The sequence below is a fragment of the Sorex fumeus genome, unplaced genomic scaffold (assembly GCF_029834395.1).
Source record: "Sorex fumeus unplaced genomic scaffold, SorFum_2.1 ptg000130l, whole genome shotgun sequence".
Taxonomy (NCBI): domain Eukaryota; kingdom Metazoa; phylum Chordata; class Mammalia; order Eulipotyphla; family Soricidae; genus Sorex; species Sorex fumeus.
In genome coordinates, this window is record NW_026606187.1 from 5,378,577 (window position 1) to 5,396,087 (window position 17,511).

The 17,511-nt window shown below is 51.3% G+C and overlaps 1 protein-coding gene across 1 annotated transcript in view; it reads left to right on the forward strand.

The window, feature by feature from the left end:
* The window catches only part of OTOA (otoancorin), an 84,490-nt gene that overhangs the window by 44,142 nt on the left and 22,837 nt on the right, over positions 1-17,511 (forward strand). The window contains exons 14-21 of the mRNA XM_056138811.1: positions 1,099-1,239; positions 2,673-2,725; positions 2,917-3,034; positions 5,985-6,058; positions 8,974-9,109; positions 9,963-10,153; positions 12,212-12,305; positions 15,413-15,542. Coding sequence (XP_055994786.1) covers positions 1,099-1,239; positions 2,673-2,725; positions 2,917-3,034; positions 5,985-6,058; positions 8,974-9,109; positions 9,963-10,153; positions 12,212-12,305; positions 15,413-15,542 — 937 coding nt within the window. The remainder of the gene's footprint in view (positions 1-1,098; positions 1,240-2,672; positions 2,726-2,916; positions 3,035-5,984; positions 6,059-8,973; positions 9,110-9,962; positions 10,154-12,211; positions 12,306-15,412; positions 15,543-17,511) is intronic.

The following is a 17,511-nucleotide window of genomic DNA, read 5'->3' on the forward strand; positions in this document are numbered from 1 at the left end:
ATCATGTTTTTTAACACTTGAGCTAGGGGCCATTCTCTGTGGTATTTGGCTCAGTGGTGTGACCCGGTGTCTTGATGCTTGGTCCGTGGTGCTCTGAGGCTGCCAGGGCTGCTCCTGGGGGAGCCTGAGGACCACATGGTGCTGGCAGGAGAACTCAGAGGCTTGCCCCTGATGGACATGTACCTCTGGAGCTGTCTCCCCTGGCCACCAAACATTTGGTTTTTTAGATCTAAAGATGGATTTAAAACCATGGAGCCTGGAGCTAGGGCAGCAGTTCCCTTCATGGCCCACGAGGTCCCCCAGCATGGCCAGTGCTGCATGGGAGGCCCCCAGAAGTCCCGGGGTGCCTAGGCATTCCTTGCACCCCAGGATCCTTGAAAACAGCACCACTTCCCCAGGCCTCCACATCGAACTGATGGTCTGGTTGGCTGAGCCTCCAGTGGGCACCTGGGCCTCTGGAGCATTGCTTGGAAGCTGTACCCCCCCCCACATCAAATCAAATAAAACCAGCCTCTCACTCAGCTGGGAGTCACTGTCACCCCCACTGTCTTTTTTGTCACCTCCACTGTGTGGTGGTTGGAGTCACACCCTGAGATGCTCAGGGGTTCCTCCTGGCTCTGCACTCAGGAATTACTCCTGAAAGTGCTCAGCAGAACCTATGGGATGCTGGGAATCGAACTCAGGTCTGCCACATGCAAGACAAGTGCCCACTGTTTTATGTTCTCATCTGAACCACTGGGCCTCCTGGTCAACCAGGCTTGCAGTGTCCAGTGAAAGAATGTATTACAAATCTCCACACAAAGGACCCGCCCTGAAAGGCCAATACAATGCAGAGGACAGGGCTGGGTGATTGGGGGGGGGGGGAGCTAACCTGAGGAGCATGGAGGACTGAGACTCTCCTCCTTGATGTGGAGCAATTGAATTGCTGAGCCTCAGTTTCCTTGCCTGTAAGATGGGCTTGAGGAACATCCCTGCCTCTGAAGGCTGCTTCACAGACCTGGTGTGCTTCCTGGTGGGGGCCAGGACTGGGCCTTTGCCCTCAGCGGCAGGGGACATCCCCTACCCGCTGCTCATTCGGTCTCTTCTCACTTCCGACAGGTGCTGGAGGCAGGAGACAGGCCTCCGGGCATCGTGGAGATCCCAGGGGCTCTCTTTAAGCAAGTGTCTCTCTTCGACGTGTGGAGGGAACCTGGACTCAACGCCACAGTCCTGAAGGAAAAGGAGCTTCGGAGGAGTCAGGTGTGTGTGTGTGGTGTGTGTGTGTGCATGCCTGTGTGTGTATGTATATGTGTGTGCATTGTGTGTGTGTGTGTGTGACCGGCACCAGGATCCCCAGTGTTCGATTTCCAACTCCCAGGAAAGTTCTGTTTGAAGGTCAAACTGCTGAGAGAAATGGATGCTGGCGTGAGGAAACTCAGGAAGTGGAATGGCGTGGCTGGAAGAAGCCAGACGGATCCAAGCATGAATTGGGGCATCTCTACTGTTCATTATTATTTTGGGGGGAAGATTACATCCCCTTGGTCTCAGTATTGCCATGTGCAAAGTAGGGGTCATTTCTCAGAGGGTCAGTGAGGGAAGACGCCCGGGTGTGGGCAGGTGTGCCCGTGTCCGATCTTAGCCCCCAATGGGGGCGGCTGATGGAAGCACCTCCTGGGAACAGGCCCGGGGCATCTTGCGGGGACCCCTGATTCTTGCCCCGAGGCATGCTGGGACAGGCACACGTTCCCTCTCGGCTGGCCCTGGCCTGTCTCCCAGGTAGCAAATGATGAGCTGAATACACAAATGGCCCTGGACAGATAAAGGACTCCCACCCTGCCTGCCCACAGCCCTGGTAGGAAAGTGACCTTATTGGGAATAAAGGAGGCCTTTGCAGCTCACATTCGGAGAAGGCCCTGAAGACCAGATATTGATTATCTGCTCCCTCCCGTTATCCAATGCCACGTGGCTCTCTGAGTGCCCACGCAGACAGCAGGGAGGCACGTGGGTGAGAGAGATCAGAACCGCCCAGAATCGGCGCTGGGGGCCAGAGAGGCTGTGCACGGAACGGAGAGGGGAGATATTTCTTTGGCTTTTTTGATTTTGGGTTTTTTTTTGGGAGGGGGGGTGGAAGGGCTGCTGGGGGCTGCCCCTGCTCGGGGAGCACCTTTCCGCATGCAGAACTTGCGTTCGAGCCCCCTGAACCCTCCCCTGGGCCCCCCTTTCTGCTGTTTTAAGCCCCAGCTCTCCCTGTCAGGAGGCCGCCCCTCAGGTCACGGAGAACCCAGATGGCCTCTGCTCCTTGAGGCTCCCTCCTCCACTGTCCGGCTGTCACGTGCATCTGTTATGTGCGTCTGTCATGCACGGCACGTGGGCCTATCACTTGCATCTGCCACGTGGGCTGCACGTGCGTTTGTCACGTGCGGCAGCCACCGTGCGGCTGCCTTGTGCTTCTGTCGTGGGCTTCTGTCAGGTGTGTCTGTCTGCGCCTGCGGTCAGCAGGGTCACTTCGGCTGCCCGGTCAAGACAGACTCTTTTAGGTTGCACCGGGTGGTCGGTGCTTGTCTTTGCTTCCCCTTTGCTGTGAAATGGAGCCCTGCTCCTGCAGGGACACCCCAGCCTCCGTCTTCCCATCTGTCAAATGGGATCACAGCCTGTTCCCGCAGGGCTCCATGCCGACTGTTCTGTCCCCCCAGGCTTTGTTCCTGTACGAGCACCTGTCCCGGGCCCCGGCCGAGGAGCTCCTCAGGTAGGGGGGCCTCGTTCCTGGGGGCTGTGAGTGCGTTGGTGTCCCAGTCGCCCGGTTTCAGAGGCGTGAGGGTTGGTGGGACCCGTGTGTAGCCTGTGCCAGAGCGGACCTCCCTCCGGCCGCCCCGTCTCCCGGCTCTCCCCTGTCCGTCCGTCTGTCCATCTCCTCCCGGCCCCCCATTCTGTCTCCAGCACAGGGCAGCTGCTCAAAGGCGTGACGTGCCCCCAGCTGGGGGCCATGAGCAAGGACACCTTCCTGGCCCTTTCCGTGTATTTCGAGGACAATCTTTCCCTGCTGTCACCGTATCAGGTACCCTCAGCACATTCTTCACTCCTCCTCTCTCTCTAACCTCTGCCGCCAGCTCCGGGGGCCTCTGGCATCTGGAGATACTTTTACCAGGTGATTTGATGCAGATAATGGTGTGTCTTCAAGACCCAGGGGACCCAGGGGACTACCCCTGGCTCTGTGCTCAGGAGTGACTCCTTAGAGGGTGCTCGGGGGATCATATGAGGTGCTGGGGATTGATCTAAGGGCAGTCGTGTGCAGGACAAGTGCCCTACCCACTGTACTATCTTTCTGGCCCCCAGAGATAGTGTCTTCACTATCTTTAGTGAAGACACTAAATAGTCAGGTCTCTACAGATTCCCAAATTTTCAGGCTTGAACTTGAAAATATAACCATGAGGTAGCGAGGTCCTCCTGTGCGCTCGTAAGGGGGCGGAGGGGCGTCTTCCAGCTTCTGCTCCCTTCCGGGCTTCCTGGAGTGGGATCAGGGCTCTCGAGAATGGTTTTATTCTTCACTTCGCCTGCTGTGCTACCTCTCCAGCCCTGAATTTTTAAAGCTGGTTTGAGCAAAAATCAATTGCATTAATGGCACCAGAGTAGAAGTGACAAGGAGCAGTAACAAAAAAAAAGTATAAAAGGGAGAAAAGGAATTGTTCTTTTTTGAGGCCGGAGGAATAGTACAGTGGGTAGAGCACTTGCCTGGCATGTGGCTGCTTTGGGTTCAATCCCTGGCATCCTATATGGTCCCCCGAGCACTGTTAGGATCCTGAGCACTGTGCCAGGAGTAACCTTGAGAATCACTAGGGGTGGCCCTCAAACAAACCAACCCAAAGAAAAGAAACTTTCTTTTTAACTTTCTTTTTTCTTTTTAACTTTTTAAATAGGGGGCCACCCTAGTGATCTTACAAGCAAAACACTGTCCTCCCGTTGTTCATCGATTTGCTCGAGGAGGCCCAGTAACGCCTCCATTTTGAGACTTCTTGTTACTGTGTTTGGCATATTGAATACGTCACAGGTAGCTTGCCAGGCTTTGCCGTGCGGGCGAGATATTCTTGGTAGCTTGCCGGGCTCTCCGAGAGGGGCGGAGGAATCGAACTCGGCTCGGCGGGCTGGCTGCACACAAGGCAAATGCCCTACCGCTGTGCTATGACTCCAGGATGTGATCTTAGAACGACTTATATTCAGGGGATGTTAGAGTCAAAACTATCAGTGTTGGGGGCAGGACTGTGCCCGGACGAACCTTGGAATGCTCTGTCATTCAGGGCATCTCCCAGCCCAAGGGAAGTTACTCAGGATAGAATTTCAGGCATAGAGTGTCCCAGCATTGATTCCACCATTAGTGTCACCTTACCCCCACCTGTGTCCCTAGGGTCCCTCCTACCCCGCCACCCTTAGCAGGCACCTCGTCAGTTGTAGTTTGGGCTTCCTGCTTCCCGTGGATGGTTCTGTGGGTCAGAGCTACACAGACGCCACGATGCCCGACATCCCTCCCCTCTGCCTGGCTCCTCCTGCCCCCCCCTTTTCCACCTCGATCACTTTCCTTCCCAGTCTGTCAGCTTCCTGTACCTCAGGGCCCAGAGGAAAGCCCTGGATAGCTTGCACTTTCTCGTCTTGTCCTAAACAGCACAGCTAAGTGAGACCATCCATATAGAGAATAAAGGGTTTTGTTGCCCCCGGCTGAAAGCCCAGTCAGCTGTTTGTGACTGTTGGAAGCATTTCTCAGCTGACGAAGGGCCCCTGACATTCACGCCAGCTCAGTCTCATGCATGGGTTGTGCAGTGAATGAACACATCTCACTACGTGAATTCCCTCGATGTGGGTATAAACAAAACTGGAGAGGACTGGCTTACACGCACTACACACGTGCTTTACATAGTCATACAGATAGACATGACATATTAATATGTATACATTACATTAGGGCTGGAGCCATAGCCAAGTGGGTAGGGCGTTTGCTTTGTACGAGGCCAGCCCGGGTTCGATTCCTCCACCCCTCTTGGAGAGCCCGGCAAGCTACCGAGAGTATCTTGCCCACACGGCAAAGCCTGGCAAGCTACCTGTGCAGTATTTGATATGCCAAACTCAGTAACCAGTGTCACAGTGGAGATGTTACTGGGCCCACTTGATCAAATCGATGAACAATGGGAGGATAATGCTACAGTGCTACATTACATTGCATGTAATGTTACATATCACATACATGATATGTTTGTGTGTATATATGTGTGTGGCAGATCTATCCGTCTGTCTGTCTGTCTATCTATCTATCTATCTATCTATCTATCTATCTATCTATCTAATCTATCTATAAGCCATGCATGGCAGTGCTGAGGGATTGCTCCTGGCTCTGTGCTCAGGGATCATTCCTAGAAATGCTCTGGGACCACAGGCAGTGCTGGGGATCAAACTGAAGCTGGCCACCTGCAATGTGGTCTTAGCCTCTTGACTATTCTTTTTTTTTCTTTTTTTGGTCACACCCGGCGATGCTCAGGGGTTACTTCTGGCTCTGCACTCAGGAGTTACTCCTGGCGGTGCTCAGGGGACCATATGGGATGCTGGGAATCGAATCTGGGTCGGCCGCGTGCAAGGCAAATGCCCTCCCCGCTGTGCTCTCGCTCCAGCCCCCTTGACTATTCTTACCCCTGCACTGTCTATCCAGCTCTGACTTCGATGATATATTTCTATCATCATCTTTTTTTCTTTTTTTGTTTTATTTTTATAAACTTGTTTACAATAGTTCATTACAGATGATATTCGAACACCCATCCCACCACCGTGTACCTTCCCACCACCATAAGAGGAAAGTGCGTGAAGGTAGTTGTATTTCTTCCTGGAGCCATTTAAGTTCTATCATTGTCTTATCATCACCTTATGACTGCCTCCGTTTCTTCGCCCATGAGCTGAGCACAGGACGCACCTCTTGTGTTTGCGTTTCTCTGGCTAGGACTAAATGCCAATATGTCTGAATTTTTCAGGTTAATTGCTTGGCCTGGAAGTACTGGGACACCGCCAGGTCCTCGATGCCACCGTTCCTCGTGGCTGCACTTCCGTGAGTGAATGTGGGACCAATGGTCAGAGTGTGTGTGTGTGGGGTGGGGGGGCGGGGAGGAGTTCCCAGAGCTCAAGCGATGTCTTCTCCCTGGGTTTTGCTGAGCAGCAGGCAGCAGTATGGAGAGTGCAAAGCCTTTGAGAGCCGTTCCTGTCCCCAGAGTATTGGCCATGTAGATTCTGAGCCCCACATAGACATGTCGATATTCCAAAACTCAAATGGAAGAAACCCATGTGTGAGTGAAGCACTTCCTGTCTGACCTGACCTCACAGCTGTACCTAGGCTGCAGGGCAGTTGAGGCTGATATAAGGCAAGAGGATTTCTCCTGGAAGCATCAGGGGTTGGGGGGAGGGCACCCAGCTTTTCTAACGTGACCCCAACACTTTCTCTCCTGCCTTTCTCCATTTCCCTCTCTTATCTCGTGATGTGATTATCTTCATTTAAAACTCACTAGCTGAGTATACCATGTACTGTTGACAGAGATAAGTCAGCGACCCCCTTATGTGCCACCCCAATCTCCTGGAAAGGGGGTGGTGGTGGGGAAACAGAGAGGTGTGAAACCAACATTTGGCTGAAAGCAATAGACCTTAGACTGGCTGAAAATGAAATTTGGGTGTAGTTGACCTGAAAGCTCAGGGATGGACTTCAGGCATGGCTGGGTCCAGGGGGCACAAATGACATTATCTGTTTGTCTTTTGACCCCATGTTCTTCTGTAGCTTCTCTCGCAGGCATGTTTTTATTCTGGGGTAGCCCCTGGCAGCTAGGTCACATCTTCTAGTTCCATATACAGGACAAACGAGACTGTCTTTTCCTTCTTAATGGAAATCGTGGGGCTGGCTCTCTCTGGCTCAGCTCAGGTGAGTTTGCTGGAACCAACTAGTGAGGTGGGAGGGATGGACCACGTTGACTGGCTTAGGCCTGTATTGCACACCTGGGGTTAGGTGTGAAGTGGGTTCCACAGCATACCAGGGTAGAGTAATTCTTGGGTGATACTCCCAAGAAATCCAGGCGCTGTCTGCATGATATGGGTAGTGAGCATGGGAAGGGAGATGATCACCTTCAGGAGGGGGGTCTGAGGAGACTGAATTGGAATGAAGGAGTTGGGGTGAGCCTTCAAGGTGGCCCCTCCTTGACTGGGCTGTGGTGAAGTGGTAGAAGGGGAGCTCCCCTGGTGTTGGCAGAGCAGAGGGGGAGAGAAGGCTGCACAGGGAAGGCTCAGTCCCTCCGGGAGACTCTTGTAAGACCCTGGGGTAGCCCATGCTCTGGACTCGACTCTTGGGTTGTTTCTTGGGAGCCTCATCACCACAGACCACAGAGAGAGAGGGAGAAGGGAGATGGGGTGTGTGTGTGTGTGGGGGGCTAGCTCTGGCCTGGCCCAGCTCTCGGCCTGCTTCCACTCATGTACGGGTCAGCTCAAATAGCACCACCTTCTGTCCCCACCACCGTTATTCTCCCCCCTAACTTCTATTTTTTTTTTTTTTTTGCTTTTTTGGGTCACACCCAGCGATACACAGGAGTTACTCCTGGTTCATGCACTCAGGAATCACTCCTGGCGGTGCTTGGGGCACCATATGGGATGCTGGGAATCGAACCTGGGTTGGCCACGTGCAAGGCAAACACCCTACCCACTGTGCTATTGCTCCAGCCCCCCTAACTTCTATTCTCTAGCTAAAATGACCCCTTTCATTCACTGGTGTGTGTGCATGTATGTAGTATGTGTATGTGTGTGTGTGTGTGTGTGTGTGTGTGTGTGTGTGTGTTTCCTGCCTGATGCAGGAACCCAGCCCTCCTGCTTTCTTTACAGAGGCAGCTTCTGCCCAGGCAGCCAGATATTTGCAGAATGAATAAAGAAATGAACAAGTGGTTTCAGGATTGGAGGAGCAGGAACAGAGTTTCAGCAATAGGGAAAGAGCACTGGCGGCTAGCAGCGGAGCAGTCACAGTGACTTTAGGAAACTCACAGAGAGGAGCACAGTGGGGGGCATGTTGACTGGGTCTGGGGTCCCTAGGGGAGGCACAGTCCAGTGTGCACCTTGTCAATCCAGGCTTGCTCTTTCTCTCCCCAGGAGGAAAAGTGTAATTTCTCCCTAAGGAGAGTGATCGCAAGGAGGAAGATTTTGCTGAATAGGGTTGAACTTCAGTGGGTCATAAATCATCATAATAATTTAAGTATTTCTGCTCTCTCCCTCCTCTTTGCCAATCTGGCTTCCTCATCTTAGGGGTGATATTGCTCCTAATGAGAACATAAGGTCAAAAATCTTAGGTTCTGGACTCAACACGGAACTGGAAGTCATTTTATTACTTTTCTCTTTTCACCTTTTTTTATATTTGATTCTCTCTTCTATTTGTCTCTTTTGTTTCTTTTTCTTTCTCCTCTCTGCCTTCACCAATCATCAGACAAATGCTTTATGAGACCCCATTCTCTGGGTCAGTTTTCCTGGGGAACAGGAGGTTTTATTTTCCCAGACCAAGAGTAGAATAGCACGATGGGAAATTTCCTCCCGTCCTAACTCTAGAGGACCATGATGGAAAGTCTCTCACCCATAGAAGAAAAGTATGATGGGAAGTTTGTTTCTCATCCAAGAAAGACGAGCATGATGGGAATTTTGTCTCCCCCCCCGAAGAAGAGCATGATGGGAAATTTCCCATCCAAGAAAGAGGAGCATGATGGGAATTTTGTCTCCTCATTCCCAACCATAGAAGAGAAGCTTGATGGAGAGTTTATTTCCCAACTCCTAGAAGAGCAAGAGGAATCCCAAGGTTCACCACTTGCTCAAAGGAACCTCAGACTAACTGGAGAGAACAAACCTCTGAGACCCGTGCCTGTCCCCAGACTCTTGGCCATGTAGAGCCTGATTTCAGGGGTGAATACAGAGCGGTCCCCGATTTCTTCCTTTTGTTCCACCTGTCTCTAGAGCTCGCTACTTGGCTTCCATCCCTGCGTCCCAGTGTGCACCCTTGCTGACCAGCTTGGGCAAGAGGCATCTGGACTCCTTGGTCTTAGATCCCCATAAGAAGAGTTTGGTCCTCCGGAAAGTGCAGCAGTGCCTGGTAAGGAAATGTGGCCACCAGGGTGACACTTCTACATGCCCCGTGTCCTCCCACTCCCGGGGTCTGTTGACCCTTCTGCACAGCCCTCAGGAGATTCTGAAACCTTGAGCCTGTTGCAATGCCCGGAAGTTTGACTTCAAAGCTGGTTCTGTGGCCACTGGGTGGGGCACAGCACTGGCTATGAAGATGGCCAGCCCAGGGCACAGATGGAAGGAGTGACGGTGGGGTCTGGGCCTGTCACTTGCCCTCCTGAGACTCAGTCTCCTCATCTGAATAATGGCTCTGATGGCATTTCTGGTAGAGAATGATCCAGGCCACACAGATGGTGAGATCAGGCTGAGCCCGCGGAGTCTCTGGGCAGGAGTGTCAGCTCTGCCAGCAGCTGGCGGTGCCTCTGTGGAAAGTGAATGATGCTAAGACTGACGTTTCTATTCACTGGAGAGGGCACAATTAAGACTCATAAGCACTGAGATCGGAGCCCAGCATGCAGTGAGCACCCACAAAAGAGTAGCTCTTTTTCTTGGTTTATTTCTCTCATTTTGTAAAAGAACTTTCAAGCCTTTTTGAGGTCAGACAGAGGCTCCCATGGGGTTCTTATTTACTTGTTTTGTGCTGACTCTAATGACTGTTGAACTCTGGGGTTGCCTCTTCCCAACAACAGTGATCAGGATGACCACCTCCCTTTGCTGTGTGTGCCCTGTCCACACCCCTGGAGCACCCCAAGTTCTGACGCTGGATCCCTTGGGGTGGAATCAGGGTGGAACCTTGGTGGGGTTTGAGGTTGGGGAGCCTTGTTAGGGTGCCTTGGCCTTGAGCTGGTTGTGTCTTCCCATCTGTGCCCTTGTGGTTTCAGAATTACTCCGTTGTTGACGAGTACGATGTGGACATCATGGGCAGCCTACTCTGTCACCTGCCGGCCACTGTCATCTACCATGGGGTGTCCCCCAGGGCCTGGCCCATGGTCCTGTACGGCCTCAGACACTGCGCAGACCTGGGCCCTGAGCAGAAGGTGGTGCTGAGGGTCAAGCTTCTGGAACAGTTTGGGTGAGAAGGGGCTGGGCTGGGCACTGGGCCGAGGGATGCTGGCTCTCCTGCTGAGACCCTCAAAGCACAGGGGCTCGGGGCCAGAGAGATAGTATAGCAGGTGGGGTGCTTGCCTTGCATGTGGATGACCTGGGTTCAATTTCCAGCATCCCATATGGTTCCCTGAGCACCACCAATTCCTGAGTACAGAGTCGGGAGTAACCTCTGGACATCGCAGGGTGTGCCCCCCAAATCAAACCAAATACAACTAACAAACATAGTCTCAATTTCTGACGAGGCCAGACACTCGCATCTATCCTAAAAGGGACCCTTTCTACCTTTCTACTTCTGGGTCAGCTACCCTGGGGTAAGAGAGCCGTGACTGTGTTCTATGGACCCCAGAACATGGAGGTGTCTGGAAAGGGAGTGAGGTTTGAAAAGATGGCGCTTACCTTGGCATAGGTATTTTATTTTATTTCTGACCATAAAACCATGACAACAGTATAAATAACAGAGCTCCTGTTGGCTCTGGGTGAGAGTGAACTTCTGCAGGGGGAACAGAGCAGTTCTCCCTCTGGAGAGTTTTCAGAAGTCGGGTCAGATCCTAGGGGAGGTCCCATCCACCCGCAGTGGTTAGACAACAACTCTTTGGAGTGAGCACTGCGTCTGGGCACTGCCTTCTCACTTAGAATTTAAGAGTGTGGTCTTGGGAGCTAGACCTGTTCAAGTTCTGTTTGTCCTGTCTGCTGACTGGGAAGCTGCTTGACCCTCCAGTGCTTTGATTTTTGCTTCTATCTCATGGAGAGAGTAAGAGTCCCAGAGTGGCCTCGTGGTGGTTGTTTTGCCTTTTTGGGCCACACCTAACAGTGCTCAGGGCTTGCTCCTGACTCTACACTCAGGACTCACTCCTGGCGGACTCGGGGGACCATGTGGGGTGCCAGGGATTGAACACTGACTGGTTGTGTGCAAATGTCTTATCCACAGCTCCAGCCCAGGTCTTATGATGACTGAATTAGCAGAGGAAAGCAAAGACTTTGCCCTAGAACATGGCCTATAGAACTGAGCTTGAGGTCAAATGCTTTCTCACAAGGATTGAAGAGCTGTCGACTACCTGTATAGTGGTCTATACAGAGTTTAACCTCCTGCCCCATGGAACTCTGATTCTAGTGAGATAGTAGTTGAAATCAGAGCTAAGGGGTATGCTTTTGGCAGACCTCCCTTAGAAATGTCATCAAATAGAGCAGCAGCCCCTTGGTTGTTGGCATTGGTGGTCACTCTAAGAAAAAAAGTGGCTTCAGACTCAGTGCTAGTATTTCTGCCAAGTTCAAGTGGAAATGTCATCATTCTGTAAGGGAAGACATTGGGGGCTGGAACAATAGTATAGTGGGAAGGGCACTTGCCTTGCATGTGGCTGATCCAGGTTTGATCTCAAGTATCTCATCTGATTCTCTGAATCCTCCAGGAGTGATCCCTGAGCTCAGAGCCAGGAGTCAGCCCTGAGCACCACTGGGTGTGGCCTCCAAAAAACCAAGGAAAAAAAGAAAAAACTATGTGGTGACTTGTGTGTGTGTGTGTGTGTGTGTGTGCGTGTGTGTATTTTGCTGCTCTGTTGAAGAAGGGAAGGAAGGAAATCCTGTGATGTAAAATTCACTGATTTACAGAAATTCAGTGGTTCAATTCAAGCTAGAATAAGCACTCATTGCATTCAGAAACAGAATTCAATAGCAAATGTCAGGGGGTGGATGTCAGGTATGGCTAGATCCAGAGGCTCAGGTGATGTTGCCTGGCACATGTCATCCTCATCCCTGGTGGAGTCCCTATTTTTCCTACCTGGTGAGAGGCCTCCAACACAATCTTTCCTGATGATACCGGGAGAAAGCAAGCTTCTCCAGTGGTTCCATCCACATTCCCAGGGATAATTCTGCTTGGTCAGCCTGCATCACGTGCCCATTTTCTTGGTCAGGGACCAGGTGACTGACAACCCCTCTGGGCATGGAGAGAGTGTGTTCCAGAAAGGAAAGGGTGCCGGGTGTGGGGGCAGGGCAGGGGTGCAACATATGGCTTATTCTCTCTCCTTAGATTCCCCGAGAACTGGACCGCTGAGACTACCAAGGACCTGGCCCCCTTCCTAGTGCTTTTCTCAGGAGCTGAATTAAGCCCTGTTGCTGCCAAGGTAACCTCTGGGTTCTCGCTTTCATGATCACGATCACAACCATCCTGTTATTCGTCGATTGCCTCGAGCAGGCCCCAGTAACATCTCCTTCGTCCTAGCCCTGAGATTTTTTAAAAAGTGCCATATTCAGGGCTCTTTCAGAGTTAGGAGAATGAGACCCATCATTGTTACTGGTATTTGGCATATTGGGTATGCCACGGGGAGTTTGCCAGACTCTGCCGTGTGGGTAGGTTAAATTTGGTAGTCTGCCAGTTTGTCCAAAGTAGGAATGAGATATTAAGAGCCCCAACCAGGGCTCCAGCAGCCAAAGACCTCCAGAACCAGCCACCGCCATGCTGAGACCACTCTCCGCACACATGAAGGTACCAGCAGAGGAACAAAGGCAAGCGGGTCCCTGGGCTGAGATCTCCAAGCCTATTCGGATCGGGGCTGAGCATCCTCCACCCAGATCCTCCAAATTCCAGGAGGTGGGGGGTCACACCCACCAACTGGCCCCCCGGCGCCGTGTAATCCCATCAATGGCCAAGACTCAGAGACTATAAAACCCAGCTCCTGGAAGAGAACAGCGCAGAGCCTTCTGCCCCCACGCCTGGCTGTCCTCGCCGGGGCCCCGACCAGGGCCCCGGTTCTCGCTTTATTTTTTTTAAATTTATGTATTTATTTTTTGCTTTTTTTGGGTCACACCTGGCAATGTACAGGGGTTACTCCTGGCTCATGCACTCAGGAATTACTCCTGGTGGTGCTCGGGGGAACCATATGAGATGCTGGGAATCGAACCTAGGTCGACTGCGTGCAAGTCAAATGCCCTACCTGCTGTGCTATTGCTCCAGCCCCAGGGTTCTCTCTTTAGAGGCTGAAGGAATTTGAAAAAAGGCAAAGGTGCGGTTGATCATACTCCATTGGCTCTGCTGCTAGTTTGTTTTTTCTGGAACGTTCCTTTTTTGTCCCTGAGGGCTCAGATGTGTCAACATGTGCTGGCTGATGCCCAAGGTTCAGGAGGAGAGAGTGGGGCAGCAGCATGAGGGACCCTGGGCTGTCCTCAGGCAGATGTGCACAGCCTAGAAGCCACCAGCTGAGTTCCTCCTTTGCTGTCTCTGTGCTTTTCATGGGGGCCCATTTGAGGCCTCACCCCCCCCCCCCCCCACCAGACACACATGCACATGCGAGTGCTCATGTGTGCCTCTTTGACCTAGAGACCAGACTAGTTGTGCTGGGAATAAAAAAAATTGGTGATGGCAGTGGTGGTGGCGGTGAGGGGGATTAAATTGATGGTAGAAGTGATCAAAAATGGACAGATCCCCAAGGCAGTCGCTGTATGGTTTAAACTCTGATTTAAATATATTTGTGGTGCTTTTATTTATTATTGTTGTTTTTAAAATTTATTTATTGAATCACCGTGAGAACAGTTACAAAGCTTTCAGCTTTAAGTCTTGGTCATACAATGATCAAACACCCACCCCCTTCACCAGTGCATATTTTCCACCACCAAGAACCCCAATATACCTCCATCCACCCCTCCCCATGCCTGAGAGGCAGATGATTTCCACTTAACTCTCTCTCTGCTTTGATTATATTCATTATTTCGACAAAAGATGCACCATTATTATTTGGAATTTCCCCCCAACAATCAAACCTGCTGAAAAGGCATCATGAAATAATTTGTTTTCTATTGCTGGTTATGAAGACCATATGATGTTGATAGCAGCCACGTGATTTTGGATTTCTGATATTTTACTAATTAAGTCTGGAGGGATTTCTGCCAAAAGCCGCATAGTTCTGAGATTGGTTTGTGTCTCTCTGGGTCCATGGCTGCGCCGGAGAGCCGCTCGTGGGGGGCAACTCTTGGTATCGGCGGGGCAAGAAGCACTGTGCTTTTATTTTTATAATTTTTTTCACTGTTTCACTGATAACAGTGAATCAGTGAAACAGTGAAAAAATTTTATTTATTTTATTTTATTTTTGGCTTTTTGGGAGACACTTGGCAATAATCAGAGGTTACTCCTGGCTCTGCACTCAGGAATGACTCCTGGCGGTGTTCAGGGGACCATATGGGATGCTGGGGATTGAACCCAGGTTGGCTGCATGCAAGACAAACGCCCTCTCCACTGTACTATCGCTCTGGCCCTATTTTTATTTATTTATATTTTTGCAGCTTGTTGATCTCTTTCGAAATTTATTTTTGAGGCTCTGGATCATGGCCATTAATGACCTTTTATGGCACCAGAGGCAGTTCATGGGCATTGCTGTCAGGCGCCTGGAAAAACAGAGAGATGGGAGCATCTCTCTGGGAATGGACAAGGAGACTCCCAGAGAGCCTTGAGAGTTTGGTCACAAAACCCACATACCTGGGTTTTCCAGCCATTTCACTTATGGATGAGGCTTGTCCCAAACCTGTGGAGATTCGACCGTGAGTGTGGCAGTGATTGGGTTTGAAAGGTTTTCGGCTGCTGGGGCTCTGTTTGAGCAGGTGGTGAGCTCAGCTGTACCCCAACCCCCACCCCATCCCTGGCTGCCCCAGATGAGACTCAGCCTGGCATGTGGTGGTTCGCTGTGCTTCCACTTTATTATTTATTTATTTATTTTGCTTTTTGGGTCACAACTCGATGATGCACAGGGGCTACTCCTGGCTCTGAACCCAGGAATTATTACTGGCAGTGCTCAGGGACCATATGGGATGCCTGGGATCAAACTTGGGTCAAGGCCGATGCCCTCCTGGCTGCACTATGGCTCTAGCCCCTCGCTGTGCTTTTAAAAATATCACTCCCCTTTCTCTTCTGTCTGTGGTGGTTGTGATGATTGGAGGCTGCACACGCACACTGGTTGCACGTTCACCAGAAATTGTACACTTCACCTGTGGGGAGCTTGAGTTCACACACTCTGATGTTGTACCAAGGGGTCCCAGAAGGCAGAGACCCCGCAGACTGCACTCTCTGTGTGGGACAGCAGGCTCCCAACTCTCATGCCAGCTGGGTGCTCGCATGGCAGAAACTTTTTGCCCCTGTGCCATCCCTGGCGACCCTCTGACAGGTGTGCTTTAATATGACTTGTGCTTTAATGTAACTTTTGGTCGGTCACAAAACCCACATACTTCTCATCTTCTCCACCAGTTTCCCGAGATCCTGCAACAGACAGCTTCCTCAATGACAGGGATCCTGCCCCCCCGAGAATTCCTTTGGGCCGTCTTTGAGTCTGTTCGGAACAGCAGTGACGGGGACACCAAGTCTCACCCCAGTCCTGGTGGGTATTTCTGGAGCCTCTGAGCTGATACTTTTAACAGAATCCACGAGGCCAAGATGTTTTCTCTCCTGGAGACAGGGTACAACGTTTATAAGGCCACATCAAAGACTTGCATCTTTGGCGTCACGTCCTGTCCTCCTTATTCAGGCTTATCTATTAAGTTTATAAGGTTTATTGGGCGGAGATGTGCAACCCACATTTCAAAACAGGATCGAATGGCACAATGGCTAAGCATTGCAGTGTTGGCAACAGACTGGCTGGGTTTGGAACCTGGGGATTTCTGGCTGTGGGTCTGCGTAAGTTCCTCAAGATCCCTGTGCTTCAGTTTTCATCCTCTTGAGAACTGTGGGCAAAGCGAGTCCACATTATATTGTGGGAGGGATCACTGGTGAAGTCTTTGAGCCTGCTCACAGCAGTACCTGGTATACAGCGAACGCCTAATACGGGATAGACATGGTTCTTGTTCCCATTTTTATTCTCCTGCACCTACTAAGAGTAGACTTGTGTCAGGCAGGGAGGAAAGAAAGTTAGTCAAACTCAACAATAAACACAATCAGAATGGTCAATAGGCCTATGCTTGCTTGCTTTCCTGTAGCAAATGCATTTTGAGTGCCAATGATGGGAACAAAACCAAGATTCCTCTCCTCTTCCTCTCACCTGGGAGGAAACCAGGCCACGAAGTTCACCCTGGATGGACCAGGCTTTCAGTGTGTTGGGATGCCAACGGCCACGGAGGGAAACAATCATGTTGGAGAGGGTGGGAGTGGAATTAGAAAAGGAAACAGTGCAGGTAGGTCTCCCCAAGAAGGTGACCTCTGAGAAAGGGGAGCCTGGGCCACTGGCCTGTGGCCATTTGGAGTCCAGATCTTCCAGGCGGGGTGGTGGAATGGGAAATGAAGGTGGGGAGGCCAGGGTGGCAGCCAGGCAGGAAGAGGGTCTTATACCTTGGGGGAACTTGGCTTTTCATCAGATGGGGAGTCTCAGGAGCACTGAGCAAGGAAGCATCAGGGTCTGATTTCTGTTTATCATGCACAATCATTCCCTCACCCCTGTCCTATGGGGCAGGCACTGCTATTGCTCCTTTGGGCAGAGGAAGCACTGGGTCACACCCAGGGATGCTCAGGGGTAACTCCTGGCTCTGCGCTCAGGAATCGCTCCTGGTGGCACTCAGGGAAATGTATGTGGTGCCAGGGATTAAAGTAGGTTTGTAAAGTACAAGGAAAGTGTGGAATCATACCATCTATCTCTCTGGCCCCTTTCCTATTTTCTTCTTTCTTCCCTTTCTTCCTTCCTTCCTTCCCTCCCTCCCTCCCTCCTCCCTCCTTCCCTCTCTCCCTCCTTTTCTCCCTTCTTCCTTCCATTCATCTTTCCTTCCTTCCTTGGTTCTTGAGCCACTCTTAGCAGTACTCAGGGATTACTCCTGTCTTTGACTCAGAAATTACTCCTGGTGGTACTCGAGGACCATATGGGGGGCTGGGAATCAAACCCCCATTGGCTATATGTTATACAAATGCCCTATCCTCTGTACCATCTCTCTGCCCGCCTCCTCTTATTTTCTTGACAAAAGAAAAATTGAGAGAGATTAAGAAAGAAACTTTTGGGGAGCTAGTACAGCAGGTAGGGCATGTGCCTTGATCCCTGGCACCCCATATGGTACCCTGAGTCTGCCAGGAGTAACCCCTGAGCACCACTGATTGTGGCCCCCATCCCCAAACCAAAAAATTACAAAAACACAAAAGCCCTTTATATTGGGGGGAGGGGGCACACACTGGCAATGCTCAGGGGTTATTCCTGCTCTGCGCTCATGAATTAGTCCTGGCAGTGCTCAGGGGATATTATGGGGTGGGGTGCCACGGGTAGAACCCTGATTGACTGCACACAAAGCAAGTTCCTGACCTGCTGTGCTCTTTCTCCAGCCCCAGTGAAGAAACTTTCTCAAAGTCCCAGAGTTGGTTCACAGCCACTCATG